The 19,154-nt window shown below is 38.9% G+C and overlaps 1 protein-coding gene across 1 annotated transcript in view; it reads left to right on the top strand.

The window, feature by feature from the left end:
- Nucleotides 1–19,154, top strand: part of LOC126253100 (E3 ubiquitin-protein ligase TRIM37-like) — a gene marked incomplete at its 5' end in the record, with an annotated part of 178,035 nt that overhangs the window by 76,628 nt on the left and 82,253 nt on the right. Inside the window, one exon of the mRNA XM_049954248.1 lies at nt 9,719–9,888. Coding sequence (XP_049810205.1) covers nt 9,719–9,888 — 170 coding nt within the window. The remainder of the gene's footprint in view (nt 1–9,718; nt 9,889–19,154) is intronic.

Raw genomic sequence — 19,154 nt, 5'->3', positions numbered from 1 at the left:
ACCATCCTGTTCACGGACTTTGCCCTAAAGGAGCAGATTCTTGGTGTGGTTACCAAAAAGCAAAACAAAGTTGTCAAATATACCATCATAAGCATTCTCTTACTGAGCCTGTATGAATGAAATAAAACCAATGTTTAGAGACCTGAGTGATCCTTTTTTGCTTAGTAAATGTCTTCATGGGGGCACTCGGAATACAAATGAAAGTTTCAACCATTGCATATGGGAAAGATTACCCAAGAATGTTTTTGGGGGACTATATACATTAAAAGTTGGTTACTAGATGCAGTGACATCTTTCAATGATGGAGTGATAGGAAGGTTGGAAGTCCTGAGAAATTTAGGCATAAAATGTGACTCTAATATGAAATATAAATTGCTAGTGTGTGACAGGCAATGGGTGCATGAAGCTGAAACATTCACTCTTCAAGTTACCAAAGTAGGAAGAAGTGCTAAACGGAATGCCAAGAGAAAACTTGAAGATGAAGAAATTCTGCAGGATGAAGACTATGCTTCAGGAATGTTCTGAGGCACAGTTTAATTGGACTCATATCTTCATTTGCAATTTCCCGCAAGTTGTATTTTTCAGAATTCAGGTACATATATTTCCTAAAGTTTACAAAGTATAGCTCTAATTTTTTCCTGTAACTTGCAATAGTCCATGCTTTTGTAGTAGACCTAAGCTTTATTACAGAATGGACTAAATTATAGAAAAAAAACATTTTTATCAGGAAAAAAATATAAAAATTAAAATGTAAGATGAGATATTTTTTATCCTTGTAATACACATAATGCATATCTGGTAAAAATTTGGTCTCCTTCAGATATACAACATTGGATTAAATGGTACCTCAATTTGAGGAAGGATTTTGGAAACAACAGTGCATCAATTTCTTTGTAATTTTTTTAATAACCCTAAGCAGGTTCAAAAATATTCAAAATACTTCTAATTTGTTTAAAAAGTGTGCTTCATTACCTCATATCAACCAAAAATTTGTAAAACATATACATTATAAACAGTGCCTGATAGAGATAAGTGTTGATTTTTACATAATATTGAGCCAAAAAAGTACCCTGTATCCTTAAAAATGTAGCAATATTAGGTGCAGAACTGTGTAACCATTGGCGTGTGTTTATGCTCCATGATCATTTCTCTCATGCCAGTACCTTACTGGTACTGGCTCCAGACAGTGGAATTTATGTGAAATTTCAAACTCCACCTGTCTGGAGCTCCATCGTGTATAAACGGCACGTTTCTTCTTAACCATCAGTCACACCATCGCAACACTCTCATGTCTGCTATACACTGATAAGATGGACTACCCTCCTCGACATGCACGCACCGGCACAGATTTTGTGCTTTTGGATGGGTGCTATGGCTAAGATTAGTGTTGCAGAGAGGATCTGCATTCACAGTCTAGTGTATGGTACTTGCAAAATAGTGGAGGGGTGTTTTAGCGATGATGCAGAAACTGGGATGCATTCTGCTGTGTCATTGTCTGGCTTTGAAGTTATGAAACAACTGGTAAAATTGCTATAACTGAATGTGCTGTCAATTAGGGTGTGTATTACCATACATCGCCCCATATCAACAGTGTCTTTGCCATTCCATCCTTCCACTGGTATGCTGTTGATTACTGAATAACGATTGACTGACACACTACTTGGATGAGATGGAGGGAGCCTTCGCAGAACATTGGATATCTGCTACTTGTCACTTTGGAGCATGGGATTAAATGTGGAGGTCATCACCTTCAGACAGTTGTTTAGAAGCATTCCTCAATGCTGCAGACTCGTCCTGTTTCCATATGCTGCGATTACCTCCACATGTTTTATTTTTTTCACCTATTAGATATCAGTACCTCTTTTTATTTTTACCACCTTGTGCATGTTGTGAACAGCACCTTCCAACAATGGTCAACACCGGACAGTAATCATGCACATGACTGCAAAATTACGAAACAATGCTCATCGAAATGGAACACCGAGACATCTGCTACCCGTCACTGTGGAATACGGGATTATCTGTGTAGGTCATCACCGTCGGATAGCTCTTGGAAAATCTCTACAATGCCACAAATGCTCCCAGTTTCCATCTGTTGCGTTGTCTTCCACATTTTTGTCAATGAGAAACGTTGCCGCAGTGTTTTATTCCTACCAACCTGTGTGTTGTGGGAGCTGCATAGTTTGTACCATGCAATGTTCAGCTTTCTGTGAGAGCCAAAGGATTGAAACATGTTAATGTTGTTTTAGTACCTGACTCAGACATTGAAGTCATGGTAGAAAAAAACAGTGTATGGCAGTGTACAAAACTGTACTAATACACTGGTTGGATGTGCTACAGCCAAAAAAAAAAAATGTATTACTCTGCTTGTGAAGGAACAATACAGGAACCCTATCATGTGACTGATAGTCTGTTGGATATGATGGTCTTCCTCCAGTACAGTCGATAAAACTTCATGCAGATCTGTGGAAGCGACTTCGAGTACTGGCCACATGTATGTGTGTATATGTAATATGCTCGATGTCAGCAAGAATACGACATTTGTTTTTCGATATATCAGAAGAGAGAGATTCTATTACAAGTGGTGGCATAAGTGGTTAAAGTTTGGATGCAGGTAATTCCCTCAAAACTACACGATTTTGCTCATAAAACTAATAGAAATCGGTTGTATCTATTCTCGTGATATCATGACTGTTTTTATTATTATCATCACAACTGTATGTTAAAAAAAAAGGAGTTGCCGCAAGTCTTGTGCTATTTCATACTTCATAACCTCTAATTATAGAGTAGACACCACATGAGTTACAGCTCACCGTGGAACCTAGAAATGATCGTGCTTTTTCTTCCAACATGTCAGTAGATTACATGAAATAGGCTGTGGTGAACAAATTATTTACAAAACTAGAATGCAAGAATCTGTTGTATGATCAGAAACTTTATAGAGATGTCGGTACAGGGAAGTTATGGAGCAAAGTTGTAAAATCTAAGCACGCAGGCGGTAATTGGTTTCGATGTAACGGAAGAAAGAGAGAGAGGCAGTAAATTCTTATAAGAGCTTCTATTACAAGACGGGCTCTCACGATTTGTTTCGTAAATGCTGATGTGATATAGCTTCGCACTGGTAAAACGGGACTTGCCATAGTGTACAAAACAGCAACATTCCCTTGACTTACAGCATGTTGTTGTCTAACGTAAAATTATTGTGTTTTTTCCGTCATGTGAGGCAATGGCGTGAAAGATTGTATTCTCTAATGTTATTTCACGGGTCTGAAATGTTTATAATACAAATATGCATGACAGGTTATTTACAGACACCGATTTGAACACTAGAGACGCTCTCAGGTCGTGTAATTTGTCCAGCAAGCTGAAAGAAATTGCTTAACATAGATGATTTTTCTTTGGAGTTTAAATTCTCGCTCTTTCTTTACCCCAATGATGATCCCGACTGTGTTTTCCTTTTTAAAAGATGCTTGATTATAAGAGATGTCACCAGGGGACGACGTGTAGGAGCGGGGCTGTGTCACTATACTAGGTGGTTATTATTAAACTTTCCCTATTTAACGTGTTATGTGGAAACTAATTACCAAACTTGGTAGCATAGACGTCAAGGACATGGGGAAGAGAAATAATGCATAATCGATTCAAATGGCACGCTTTTAATGTGCTGCTAAGGTACATCATACCAACACATACCGGTAGCATTACTGCTGCAAAAGGGGCTCAATACGGCGCCCATCAGATGCAGGAGAGTCTGAAAGGGCAGGATTGCATTCAGCACAGCAGAATGAATCATGTCCATAGGTATGCTGACTATCTCTCTTGATACAGTACACTTCACATCAGCACCTGTGTGAATGTTCTCCTGATAAACCCTGTCCTTCAGGTAGCCCCACGACCAGAAATCACAGGGAGTGAGATCAGATGATGGTACTGGCCACGCGTTTGGAAACCATCACCTCATAATTCAGATGTTTCCAAATATGTTTCGTAGAAGAAGGTGAACTTCATGAGCGATGTGTGCTGGGGCCCCATCTTCCAAGAAAGCTGTTGAGTCAATGCATCTCTCTCCTGTAGGTTGGGTAAGACATGTTGGTGAAGCATATCGTAATGGCGCTGCATGTCCTAGGTCTTTGAGCGCCAACCTGTTCAAAAAATAAAGGGCCTATGATGAATGTAGCTGCAAAGCCACGCCATATGATGACACGTTCACCATACAGAGAAACTTCACGCACACTGACTGGAGGTGAAGATCTCCATACTCGGCAGTTCTATGCGGTCACCTCATGCATCAGAGAAAAATGAGCTTTGTCTCTCCATATGATGGTCCAGGGCCAGCTCTCATCATCTTCAATCCTTGCGAGAAAGTGGAGAGCCAAGTCAACATGTCGTTGTGCATCCTATGGTACAATCTGCTGTACAATACGGATCTTGTACAGGAGGGGGCTGGAATCCATGTGCAGGCTTAGAAAAACACATGACATCATGTGGAGAGTGGGGATGGTTGTGGTTGCATGGTCGGGGGGATTAATTGATCAATTTATTTAATTTGCATATCAATTTTATTTCAAAATTTGGGTTGGAGCCCTATTACCCTTCTACTTAAAATGCTACTTTTAAAATCTGTACTACTAAAAGAATCACATAATTAGTACATAAGTGTTTCCAAGATTAATGATTTTGGGATATAAGGTTACACGCGAATTGATTGAGGATAACAATCATTTTTTTTTCTAAACACAAAACAATGCTATGATTACATAAGTAAATTAATTACTGAGAATGAACAAATGTAAATTAGGTTCACATTTAAGTGCTTAGCAGAGGGTTCATTGAACCACCTTCACAATTCTCTATCGTTTCACAAGGATCAATAACCAGCAGAATAATAAGCAACTGCTAAACGAAAAGGCAGACGTAGTACTTAAGCGATCTTCAGATCGCACCAACTTGGATAGCTGGCAAAGTGGTTCGGCTGTAAGATGAGAGCCGGTTGGCATTCTCGGAGGACAGTCATGTTGTCTACTGCGGTCAGTGTCAATTAAGAGTTTCTTAGCAATTTCTGGTTAATTGGACATGTAGTTGAGAACAGTCTAATAGTAATTAAGGAAATACCCAGCTCACTATTTTGTTGAAGAACGAAAATTATTTGTGACTCTAAAGTGGAATGTTATTGTGCATTTTCTAGTGTTCTGCTAAGAAAAGGCGAGTAGCATCTCGTATAAACGAACTAATTGGAAATTTTATTATTTCTAAAATATTTGTTCCTCGCTAAGAGTTTATCACAACCTCAACACAATGAATTCACTACCTACGTGCTGTTTTCTGCGCAGGGGACAACAGCTATAGAAGACTTCAGGTTAGTGAACATTTATTAGAACTTGTTCTTTCCACTTAGGGCTATGGAAGCAAATAGGCACCTTTCGTGTACTGCAATCTCAGTACAATGGGACCAGTGACGCGTCATCTGTGGTAACACAGGGGAGGTTATGAACGAGAGAAATTTTCGAGGGAAGGGGTCTGTCATATGCATGTATATATATCTCTCTCAATTTGTCGTATTTGTTAGTGTTTTTTTATGATTGCCGCTGAATTGTTGTTAGCTCCCAACTCTTTTAAGGTGTTGAATAATGTTTTCTTGCCAATTCTCGAATCATATGCTTTTTTGAAGTCTACAAATATTATATAAATGCTTTAGATCTCATTCTTCTAAACCTGATTATGAATTTCAGATTTAAAATTGGTTCCACACAGGATCGCCCTTTTCTAAACCTTCCTTGGTACTCTCCCAACTGCTGATCCAATTGGCTTTTCAGACTTGAAGTGCTTTTTAAAGGAGGAGAGATATTCCTTTATAGTTGATGGGGTCAGTTTTATCTCCTTTTATGTGGATTGGGTGAATTAATGCTGTTTTCCAATCTTCTAGTATAACTTCTGTTTGACAAATTTTTTGAAAGACTCGATGTAGCTTCTTGACTGTCCTACACCTGCAATTTTCCACATGTCAGCAGTTACTGAATCTTCCCTGGGGGCCTTGTCATACTTCAGATCTTCAATGATATTTCAGATTTCATCCATGCTGGGTGGTTCTGACTTTGTGTGAGTGTATCATGGATTTTGTTCTGGAACGTTTGCTCTGGTTCCTCACTATTTAACAAGTTATTGAAATAGCTTGCTAAAATTTCACAGTTTACTTTGTATTTTAGGGCTAATTTTCCGTCTTCATTCTTGGAGGCTTTGTTCAAAAGTTGTATAAGAGTTCCTAGTATTGTTCCTTAGCAAGTCTTCTTCAGTTAGTGGTAGCTTGTTTTTTTCAAACTTCCTTTTGATTGCTGTTATCGTTTTTTTATGTTTGAGATCTCTGTTTTTTAAAGATGATAAAGCCTTTACTTATTTTTGTGGAGTACACAAGTCTCAAAACACATTCTTGATTAAGTTAGTCGACATTTTATTTTTCTATAAACACCACAGAGGCATTAACAAGGCTACAAGAGCCTCCATGGGATCTGTTGTTTCTATAAAATCTACTAGTAAACATAAAATTTTCAATTTTGTTTACCGCTTCTATGCAATACTGTTGTACCCAATGTTCACCTATGCAAATAATATTGATATTTTCACATTCTGAAAATATAACATAAACTTTATGGAATTTACGGTATATAACATTTGGGAACAGTGTAAAAATTAACAACAGAGTCAGAGAATTGGTTTTGAAGATCTATATTTCAGGCAGTTTCAGACAACTATCCGGTAGGCAGCAATGGAAATAAATAGAAGAGTTAATATGGCCTGTAAGACGGAAGATTGGGCTTTTATTGTCCTGTCGACATCGATGACATTAGAGACAGGGCACAAGTCGGATTGTGTCAAGGACAGGGAAGAAAATTGGCAGTGCCCTTTCAAATGCACCATCTCGGCATGTGCCTGGAGCGATTTAGGGAAATCATGGAAAACCTAAATCTGGATGGCTGGATGCAAATTTGAACCATCGACCTTCCAAACGCGAGTCCAGTGTGCTAACCACTATGCCACTTCACTCGGTAAAATGGCCTGGAGTGATTTTCGTAAACTAAATAGGGTTTTCAAAACTAAGCTTCTGGTATATCTGAAAATGATAGTTTTATACCTGTGACCAGCACCAGTTATGGGTCCGTTTTCGTGGCTGAACTAGACACGTGGCCAAAAGCCAGAAGCACTTGAGTGTACAGCAGTAAACCAAGGACCCCAATGTAGTATGCTGCATCACAATGGGGGAACAGTGGTGGAAGGAGCCACCGTAAGTGCCACCTATTTCAGCTATGCATTGTCTGTCACCACCTGCAGCCATGACGGTTATCGACCTGAAAGGATCATCTAGCTGCTGTCACTAGACGCCATATCCACTAGCTGCAGAATTAAAGGCTGCACCTATGTACGATGCCGCTGGGAGCTGTACCATTCATAATGTAGACCAAGGCAGTGGCTCAGTGATGGGCCCAGACACTTGGTAATCCAGGTCATCATTGCTACCGTCTGGCTTCTGTACATTTGCCGTTTCAGTGGTGGTGCAGAACTGACAGCAGCGCCAATGCTGAATATGTCATAACTTGTTCTACTGTGAGGCTCGGCCAGTAATTATGTGTCAACACAGCCTGCCTGATGCTTCTTATTACATCTGTTGGCATCTCTCTGCTGCACCTTGCTGAGGCTTCCTACATCATCTCATGGTGACAATTGTCCATTTGCTCAGTCGTGGGTTACAAATGCGAAGTTATGGAGCAGTGGCACAACCCAAGGATGTAACCAAGGAGCGGGAGGGAGGGGGGGGGGGCTGTCCGGGGGTCCGGAACTTCCTCTCCCTCCCATCACCTAACTGAAATTACGCACCACCCAGTTGCCATGTAGTGAATGACATTTTGCTTTTCAGTCCTATGACGTAGAAGGGATATATACTATCGATACTCAACAAGGTCATAGACAGATTTAAGATATCGATATATCAGTAGCATTATGGGCTATCGCCCAGTCCTACTTTAGCTAAGACCAACTACAGTACATTGTTGGCCTTACCTGAGCTCAGTTGTTGTTTTGTTCATCATTTCAGATCTTACTTTCAGTTGAATTTAATTGTTTCTGTACGGTATGCTGCTGAGATAGTTTGTATTTATGCATAAGTTTACGACAAGAAAGAAGACGAAAACCTGTTTTGATTCGTTCTCTAGCATTACCGTCAGTTAAAAATTCGCACTACCATAATAGCCTAGTTACCTATCTATAGCGGTTGAATGTTATCGTTATTGGCATCGTTATTTGGAGACTGGTAGAACAATGGGGTCGCAATATTTCAGTATGTCAGAACGCAGTGGAGCCGAAGCATCATTACCGATAAAATTAAATTAAAATCAGCGTGAATTCCTCTGCGTCACACAAATACTGCGATGATCAATAATAATATCAATAATATCGCCCAAACGATGATGGTAGTATTTCTTTTAAAAAAGTTGCTCAAAGTTCTATCATTAGTAGCCCAAGTGGCAAATTATTGGCCAGTCTGATCACTCGGGCGGCACTAAATTATGAAAACCGGTTGCGATACAGAACGATCAGGATGAGTTTGTGGAGATCTAAATGTGTATGTGATGAAAGCACATTGTATAGTTCGTTTCTAAAACTTTTTTTGGGGCGGGCTGCTCGAATTTGTCCTAGCCTAGCAACACTCTCCTCCCACCAACTCCCCATCCTTTCGTACAAAATCTGTTTATGCTCTTTTAATACTACAATACAATAACTTAAATTTTTGAGCACTTAAGGAAATTGAAGAATTTTAATGATATGGAAAATACTTTAATAAAATCTGAGATTGAATTGAGGGACTTGGGATATTTTGATGTGCTTAAGGACTTCTAGCTTGGTTTTCGGGAAACCATAAATTTAAATACAAGACTGTAGTGGGAGGAGATAGTTATTGTCAAAAGAGATTTGAACACGATTTACTTTATAAGTAATTCAGCCAAAGGTTAAGCTTTTTCTGCTCTATGATAGTGAACCCTAAATAAAAAAAACTGAGCTGTCAGCCAATGCATTATATTAGAATTTTATTTCATTTGGCAATAGAGTGAAGTTATCATATTGCCAAAAAAAGAAATATTTATTTTGCATTTGGATGAATGTTATTCATCGTTAAGAAAAGCTTTTCTTGCTTAGTTGTATAGGTCAAATATTATTTCGACAAAGGCTCCCAAAAGCCAATTATGTACATAAAATTAAAAAATAAATAAATATGTTTTCAAAATAAATGAGAAACATGAGCCTTTTTAAAGTCCTCAAGTCCTCTTTAACAAATCGTACCCCCCCTTGGGAAAATTTTGCCTGCGTTCTTGAACAACTGAATAGAGTCTGTCAGGTCACTATGAAGAAACTGCATAATAGCCATCAATGTATTGTCACATTGGTTGATGTAAATCTGAGTGTCAAGCAAATGACAAAGCAGACTCATGTTTTTGGACATTAATTTTTACCTTCTGATTTAGCCTACAATAGTTTATTGAAGTTCTGAACACTGCATCATGATGATACATGTAACTGTTTGCATATCTATCCTCCTACTTATTCCTTTTATCATGACTATTGAAATGTGTAGAAATAATGTCCATAATTATCGACACGTTTCCTTAGCGCCTTTGTTAGTGCAGTAGAATGGTCATGTACTTAATTAACTGAGGTAAGGTTTCATCTGCAGGACGCCGAACAGCTGGAAGCCATCCTGCAAGAAGTGGAGGGCCAAATGCAGACATGTTCTCACGCGGAGTTAATACGGAGAAGCCACGAGCTGTCATCTATGATTCACGCTTTGCGTAAGAAGCCAATGGCGAGCTTTGTCACTGCGCCAGTTCCTGCCGACTTCGTAAGGTGAGGTAAAATTTTAAGGGTAAGTGTTTAAAAAAAGAAGAGATTAGTCGATGTAAACATATCACCCAAAATAATGTCACAATGTTCTGATTATATCAAATCTAGAACGCCACTACCACAACAACCGAAGGTAGGAAGTGTGCACCCTGTCTCACAAATTAAATGTCAGTATTGTGTAGTTGAGGGCTTAACAACTTAGCTTTCATATTGGTTTCGTTCTATTTTCAGACTCATAATGGTGTGCGATAAGCGGCTTAAACTTTTTTGATTATCTACCCAGCAACACAAAATGTCTGACACTAGCAAAGTAAATTTTAGAGGAAGACTACATTCGTTTCTTCTAGATGATTCCTTCTAATCTGTAGACGAATGTTTGACTAGAAACTAGTAACACACATAACGCAGAAGTCATATGTATTTACTTTTGTCGTTAATTTTAAGTGTCAGTTACGGGTAAGAGCATCTATAACATGAAAAGGACTAAAAAGTTTTCTATTGTTGGTCAGTTTAAATATCTTTAAGTAATAGCCAAACTCTGGTATGTATTAAATTTAACCAGTTAGCTTATGGTATTTAGTACCCATTGCCATACAAGCAAACACAACTATACATAGCCTGTAAACAGACTTGTTTCCCATTATTTCGAAAAAAAAGTGTAAATAATTTGTTGAATATGGAACTTATTCAATCTGTATATTGAGCAAGCAGTAAAGGAAACAAAAGGAAAATTCGGAGTATGTATTAAAATCCATGGAGAAGAAATAAAAACTTTGAGGTTCGCCGATGACATTGTAATTCTGTCAGCGACAGCAAAGGACTTGGAAGAGCAGTTGAACGGAATGGATGGTGTCTTGAAGGGAGGATATAAGATGAACATCAACAAAAGCAAAACGAGGATAATGGAATGTAGTCGAATTAAGTCGGGTGATGTTGAGGGTATTAGATTAGGAAATGAGACACTTAAAGTAGTAAAGGAGTTTTGCTATTTGGGGAGCAAAATAACAGATGATGGTCGAAGTAGAGAGGATATAAAATGTAGACTGGCAATGGCAAGGAAAGCGTTTCTGAAGAAGAGGAATTTGTTAACATCGAGTATAGATTTAAGTGTCAGGAAGTCATTTCTGAAAGTATTTGTATGGAGTGTAGCCATGTATGGAAGTGAAATATGGACGGTAAATAGTTTGGACAAGAAGAGAATAGAAGCTTTCGAAATGTGGTGCTACAGAAGAATGCTGAAGATTAGATGGGTAGATCACATAACTAATGAAGAGGTACGGAATAGGATTGGGGAGAAGAGGAGTTTGTGGCACAACTTGACCAGAAGAAGGGATCGGTTGGTAGGACATGTTCTGAGGCATCAAGGGATCACCAATTTAGTATTGGAGGGCAGCATGTAGGGTAAAAATCGTAGGGGGAGACCAAGAGATGGATACACTAAGCAGATTCAGAAGGATGTAGGTTGCAGTAGGTACTGGGAGATGAAGAAGCTTGCACAGGATAGACTAGCATGGAGAGCTGCATCAAACCAGTCTCAGGACTGAAGACCACAACAACAACATGGAACTTACTAATCAACTAAGTAAATAACTGATTAACTCTTTATGTCAGGTCCACATACGTGACAAAATGAGCCGTTTGGCAGCTAAAATATGACAACCATAGGCGTCCACAAACGGGGGTGGGGAAGGAAGGGAGGCAAGAGGAGGCCGTTGCCCCATCCTGGAATGATTTTTAATTAATTTCAAAATTCTCATGTATTTCTAAAAACGATTGTCTCTTATTCTGCTCATCTGCATGCAAGAGGTAACACAGTGACTTTAGTAAATAATACCTTGTTTCGTTGTCACGTTGTTCTTGGGAAATTATACCGTTTTCTTGTTGTGGCAGCGGTTTCGGTCTTCTTTTGCAAGCTTGGGGGATGTGAAGCTTTACATTTCCAAAACAAAGCACCCGATATTATCTCTTTTTCTTTCTTGTACAGCGCTTCCTGAGCTACAGGTAGGTACAGTTCCAACACATAGCACAGTATAAAAATGGCTGCATATCTGCCCAATACCCATCCCCAAGTACCACAAGAACAACCCTTTACTTGCACACATCTTAATCTCAACAGTAAGTTTCCGGCAAGGCTTGCTGACACTTCATTCAATTTTATGTGGTAGAGTGATTGTTACAGAGTATGAAGAACATGGTGACGCTATACCGGTACTGTACGTGTATTCACCTGTACTTCATCTGCAGGCCCAAATATAGGAAAAGCACAAGTTTCAGCAATCGACAAAAGGAAGAAAAATTATGAAATATCAAGGTCGAAAAGGTATTTGGACTGCCTCAAAGTTTATGGTTCCTGAACTATTTGAGGTGTAACCTTATGCGACATCCACCCATAGAGTTATCAGTGGAAAAACGCTCATATCAGAGCACAAAAAAGGCGAATATGCTCCTATTTAAAAGATTCTGATTGAAAAGTGGAGTACCAGTTGCCACATTCTTCCTTCCTAAGCACCTTCAAAAATTTTTACAAAAATTTGGGCATATGAACATGTTCGCACTCTTTTTAACATGCAGATCACCTCTCACTCCCACAAACTCTCCCAACAATAACTCGCTCAACCCCACTAGTCCACCGCTGTAAGTCATTCATACCATCTCAGTCACTCTGTGAGCTCAAGTTGTTGTCATTAATTATTTGTGTCTCTCTTTCCCCTACTACTACTATCTCCTCTCGCTGTCACTGTCTCCCTCTTGCTCTCTCTTACTGTCTGTCATTCCTTCCCACTGCTGCTCTCTCTTCTCACTGTCAGTATCTCTCTCTTCCTCGTTGTCATTGTTATATACTCTCTCTCTCTCATTATCACTGACTCGCCCATTTCCAGTTTCTCCTTCTCTTTATTCCTGTTCCACTGGCACTGTCTCCTTCATTCATTTCCTACCATTTTCTGTCACTGTCAAGTATTTTTCTGTACCACTGTCTGTCTCTCTCTCTCTCTCTCTCTCTCTCTCACACACACACACACACGGCCATTGTCTCTTTCGTTCTTTCTGTACCACAACAGCTGTCTATCTTCCAGGATTTGCTACTTATCCTTTTCTTTCCTACTGCCACTGTCTCCTTCTCTCTGAACATAAAAAAAAACGCGAATATGTTCGCGTTCCAAAATTTTTAAAGGTGCCGAGTAAGGTAGAATGAGGCAGCTGGTACCCTCTTTTCAGTCAAAAGGTTTTAAACTGGAGCATATTCACCCGCTCTGTGCTCCGTCTGGATCATTTTCCCGCTGGTTCCCTTGTTTTCCCTGTTACAGGGCATGTCACACACATGAAAAGATCATTATGGATGAGTAACTAACGTGAAACTAACGTTAATCTTAGACTGGATTTTACGTTCACATTAATTTTGCTTTCGCTTCAGTACTGCAACATGGGGTTCCCAGAACCTTATAATGATAAAACAAACACTTTACAGCGTATTTATCCGTGATACGTCACCTTATTAACTACATTTTCGCCTCGCACCACATTTTACGCGTACAAGTAAGGTAACTTTCCACCTCTGTATCTCGGAAACGCATAAAGATATGAAGAAAATTTTCAAGATTTTTCGAGATCGGGGACTTAGGAATATATCGTAAAACTTACAGTCGTTTGCTATGCATAGACGTCTTGGAATCCGCGGCTCGGATTTGGTACCCAAAAACCATGATTTTGGGATGTTTCTTGATAAGAGAATATATAGTTAAAACGTGAACAATCTTCTGCAGTAATTACTTAGATATCCGCTGCTGACGACGAAAAAACTTCGAAAAACGCTTTTTTCAGGTTTTTCTCAGGAACTGCCCAAGCACTAAAAGGTGCCCCCATAAGCCCCTCTAGGCGCACCGCAGACTACATCTAATGAAAAAAAAAAAAAAAAAACCAACCGATTTGCCTAAGCTTGAGGGAGTCTGTAATATTCAAACTTTGACCTTGTACTGTAGGAGAATTACAGTAAGAGGAATCTTCTATTGGGTGTACAAATGGTCGCTAGCCCAAGGGCTATCCAAAACACTTGACCATACCATTCTATCACCAATAGAACCCGAGGTATGAGACCCGGAAAAATTCCGTTTCTATGCGCGGCGTTTGGACCATATTAGTAGCTCATATTGTCGCATGCGTACCTATGAGTGAGTAATCAGGTTCGAGGTCTTTGCCAAGAAATCAGATTTGTCAAATCATAGTGATCTTCATCCCAGTAACGGTTAAATTAATAGCCAACAGACCTACAACCATGCAAGGTTTTTGTCAAGAACTCAGCAGATTGTGAAATCATAGCGATCTTCGTCGCAGCCATTGTGAGTTTAATCGATGGACCTACAACCAAGCGAAATCTTTGCTAAAAACTCAGCAGATTGTGAAATCAGCGATCTTCGTCGCAGCGATGATGAGTGTAATCGACGGGCTTACAACCATGCGAGATCTTTGCCAAAAACTCAGCAGATTTGTCAAATCATAGCGATCCTGATCGCAGACATGGTGAGTGGTAATCAACGGACCTACTTTATACGATATCTTTGCCAGGAACTCAGTAGATTGCCAGATCATAGTGAATTTCATCACATTCATGGTGAGTGTAATCAACAGAACTATAACAATGCGAGATCTTCTGCAAGAGGGACAGAGATGTACAAGATGCAAAGTAAGTGGACAGAACTTTTGTGCCAAGTGCCTGAAGTGTGCCTGTCAAGCTCCATCGCTCACGAGAATTGTCTGGCTGTTACAACCAGTCCGCAAAAAATGGTTCAAATGGCTCTGAGCACTATGGGACTCAACTGCTGAGGTCATTAGTCCCCTAGAACTTAGAACTAGTTAAACCTAACTAACCTAAGGACATCACAAACATCCATGCCCGAGGCAGGATGCGAACCTGCGACCGTAGCGGTCTTGCGGTTCCAGACTGCAGTGCCTTTAACCGCACGGCCACTTCGGCCGGCACCAGTCCGCATCATCACGTTTTTGGTGGTTATGTTGAGTGGAGATGTTATAATATCTATAGGCTGACCTGGTCTATTAGATGTCATCGGAGTACAGATATCTGAATCAGTCTGCCTTGTGTTGTCTTCCGACCTCGGATAGGTTTGTTGCTTTTCTTCCTGGATGTACGAGTGCGAGGTAATATGGCTCTGAGCACTATGGGACTCAACTTCTGAGGTCATTAGTCCCCTAGAACTTAGAACTAGTTAAACCTAACTAACCTAAGGACATCACAAACATCCATGCCCGAGGCAGGATGCGAACCTGCGACCGTAGCGGTCTTGCGGTTCCAGACTGCAGCGCCTTTAACCGCACGGCCACTTCGGCCGGCTGCGAGGTAATACGCGTTGCCATTCCTGTGTTTATGTTTCCATTGGAATCTTTAAACTGCTCTTGGGATTAGTTTGACTACATTCCCGGACACCGCAAAAGGTTGGAGGAAAATGTTTTGGTAAGACCTGTTTCGTCCTGTTGCTGTCTTTGTGACTGATGTGCAGTAAACTCAGGTTCGTTATGAGGTGGAATTTTGCCATATGCTATGTGGTAACGCTTCCAGTCTCAGCAAGTACATGCCATCTGAAAATAAATATTAGGTGTCTGGAGAAGTGGGGTTTGTTGTTTCTAACCATCGCCGTCATGCTATAAACGCTCTTAAACTAAAATTGGTGGGCCTAATTTTAAATTTGACAGAGTCAATAAGGTTTCTGATGCTTAGTTTGGGATAAAGGGGAATGTTCAACATGAGTCGTCGGCTATGGCCAGTGACGTAGGAAACATGCGACAAATGTAAATAATATACCGCCTGTGACGTCATATCAGTGGCGACTTCGTGAACGTAATAAACAGAAAATTTATCTCATTGCGAAATAAATGCTTCGAATTACGAATACTGTAAAGCATAACAAAAAAATTGTCAGAAGTAAACAGGAATCAAGTATCGTAAAAACACTCCCTGCCGCTATAAAGGACAGCAGAACATACAGCATGCAGTGGAAATAAATGTTTCTGATAAAATTGTAAACTTTTCGTAAATATAAGAACAGCAGATTTCAATACGCTTTTATAAGTACCGTGGATGAAGTGTTGGGCGTTAAACCGAATCCCAACTGTCACTGTCTGTTGAAAACGACATAAAGAACCTGATTAAGAAAAACATATGAACCGTAAGGAAACTGGAGGAAATTTCGGGAAATACGCTCCATTCAACTGGGAAAAAAAAATCACAAAAAGAAGTAGACTAAAAGTGCACTGTTAATTAATTACAGTTCCCGCACACGACATAGCCAAAGCTGTCCGAATCCCCCTATCACCTAAATGAAATTTCACGGGCCCTAGTTGCCATGTACTGAAACTGAAAGATATTTTGATTTACAGTCAAACGACGAAAAATGGATATGCACTACCTACAATAAACAAAACCATCTATAGAGCGAACTGTCGATATATCGATTACACTATCAGCTGTCGCCCATCCCTGCTTCAGCAAAATGAACTTCTCCTGTATATTGTTGGCTTTACTTGAGCTCCGTTGTATTGTTCATCATTTCAGTTCTTACTTTCACTTCAATTTAATTGTTTCTGTGTTGCGCGCTGCTGAGATAGTTTGCAATCATGGATAAGTTTATAACAAGTTCGAGGAGGAAAACCGATTTTGATTCGTCCATCAGTGTTACGGTAAGTTAGAAATACATACACACTATTATACTAGCCTGATTACTGTAGCGACCCTTTTTTCTATCCCGACTTCCGTATCTTGCATGAAAGTAGGAATGTTAATTTATCTATACATTTATCTATACATTTACTGTTATTGAGGGGTTTTGTTTTATTCCAGCTAGTTCTTAAATTGAACCCAGTGAGTCACTACACGTATTGTCTTCCCAGTTTTGAAGGAAAAAAATCATAAGTAAATTAATACTAGTGTTTTCAATAGATTCTCGTTCACTTGTTTCAGTTACTAGTCAGCAGTTTATTCTTGGTGAAAATCACGTAACCTAATTATTTATGAACCTAAATCGAAGTAAAGTTCAAGACGAATAGTCAGTTTCAAATTAACGTTATTTTATTTAACAATAATTATTAATAAATCAGTTCATTCACACGATCGCATTCAAAGGGGTTCTTTGAGTAAGTATCTAATCTGGAATCCCGTGAATATCAGAGATACTAAACAATGTTCTGTCACTTTCGATAAAAGGATTGTTCCTGTTTAATATCCATAAACTGTCACGAACTATGATTACTAGTCGCGTGAAGTAAAGCTTTTCCACTAACACAATACAAAATTCGAATCTGTCCAAAAATCTTTAATTTCGTAAAATATTTAAATCTTCACACGAAGTGACGTTAAAGTCAGAGAGATTATTGATTACCTCCCCGTACCTCTAATATGACAAAAGTTCTAATTCTGATCTTCCCAAAAAACAATCTCGTCGCGATTTATTCTTGCGCCCTGGTTTAATAAAGCTCCTCTTGTTGCTTCCTAAAGCTGTACGTCCTAATTGACTTTGAACAGACTAGAGGATAGAGACTGGAGTATCATAATTGCATTGTATGTCTTTTTTATACTTTAGTAAACGCTATCTTTGGTGTTCAAGACCTACGTTCTGTGACTATAATATTGATTTTCTCGTATATAAGAATAACTAATAATTTCACCATTTCTATCGTTTATCCCCTCTCCCATGTTTCCAAAATTTATGATTAAAATTCTATTATTTTTCTACTGCAGATTTCCCTCTATTTGTCTCTTATTTCTACTTCGTAAATTACTACTTGTGGAGGGGCTTGGGACATTTTCTGAATTTATATTTCGAGGGCATGGGAGCTAATTTGGGAGCTATTTTGGTTTATTAACACCGAGAGGCGTTGTAGGTGTTAGATTACCTATCTGTAGCAATTTAATGTTAGCTCTGGAGTCGTTATTTGGAGACTGGTAGAACTTTGGAGTTGCAATATTTCATAATGCAGCGGTGCAGTATACATCATTATAGTTAACATTAGATTAAAATTCATATAAATAAAAATGTAAACGTTCGTTTGTACAAAATCAGTTCTTCACAGACTGCTTTGAAATTTCGACACAATGTTACATTCAAATACATGCGTGTTGTTACAAGAGCCTGCTGAAAAGTAATGCGTCCGAATGTTTTACTCTGTTCTCAATATCAGTTGAAGTGTTTACATGGCACGCTAATTTCTGGGTCTACTTTTCCGCTTCGCTGACGCAAGTTGCAAAGCTCTACGGTAGAGGGCTCTGAATTCAAGACTTTAACATGGCGGTGTGTATCATAACAATGTCAATGCGTGAGAAACAGAATGCTGTGATGTAGTTTCTAACTAGAGAATATTTTATCCTCACATGGAGCATACTCTCCTTCAGCATCGTAATGCCATCACACACAAAAGCTGTGACAACTGGAAACATGCAACACCTTTGGTTCACTGTCATATGTCATCCTCCATACATTTCCGACTTGGCGCCATCCGATTTTCGTCTTTTCCAAACCTTAAAGAGCATCTTCGAGGACTTTTGTTTGACAGTGATGAATTGGTGCAAGAAGAAGTGAGGTCATGGCTCCGTCAAACATTCTACAGTGACTGTACCGACAAACTGGTCTCTCGTTTCAGAAATGTGTTCATCGCCAGGGTGACTACATTGAGAACAAATGTATGGACATGTAGAATGTTAACAAAGTTTGTTTTATCTAAACAGATTTCAGAATTTTTCATAAAATATTTGGAAGCATTACTTTTCAGAATGCCGCCATTTATACCTACTGGAGCGCCATATGGTTTGTAAATATATATATATATATATATATATATATATATATAATAAATAAAAATGTAATATATATAATATTAATTTATGTTACTCCAGTAGCTATATAAAGATATGCATATATTCAAATGCAAATTCAAGGGAATCGGTGAAGAAATTTTGGAGATTTTAAGATTTGGCTCAAACATACGTATACATCTATATAATCACAAGAGTAAATGTTCGTTTGTTCACATTCATAAATCTATGGAAGTTCTTCACCAATTGCTTTGAAATTTGGGCACAACATTGCATTCAAATATATGCATTTTAATATATCAATCTTTTAATGTTTCTAATATATAAATAAATATGTAATGTATAAAGTGGAAACATTATTACCAGAAATACCGAAAAGTTATTAACTGGTTTACTTCAAATTTTTATTCAGTACTCTAATTAACAATCAGGTGGACATATGCTATCTATTTTA

Source organism: Schistocerca nitens, chromosome 1 (assembly GCF_023898315.1).
Source record: "Schistocerca nitens isolate TAMUIC-IGC-003100 chromosome 1, iqSchNite1.1, whole genome shotgun sequence".
NCBI classification, from domain to species: domain Eukaryota; kingdom Metazoa; phylum Arthropoda; class Insecta; order Orthoptera; family Acrididae; genus Schistocerca; species Schistocerca nitens.
Note: the sequence above shows the minus strand (reverse complement) of the source record. Positions and strands in the feature narration are given on the sequence as shown.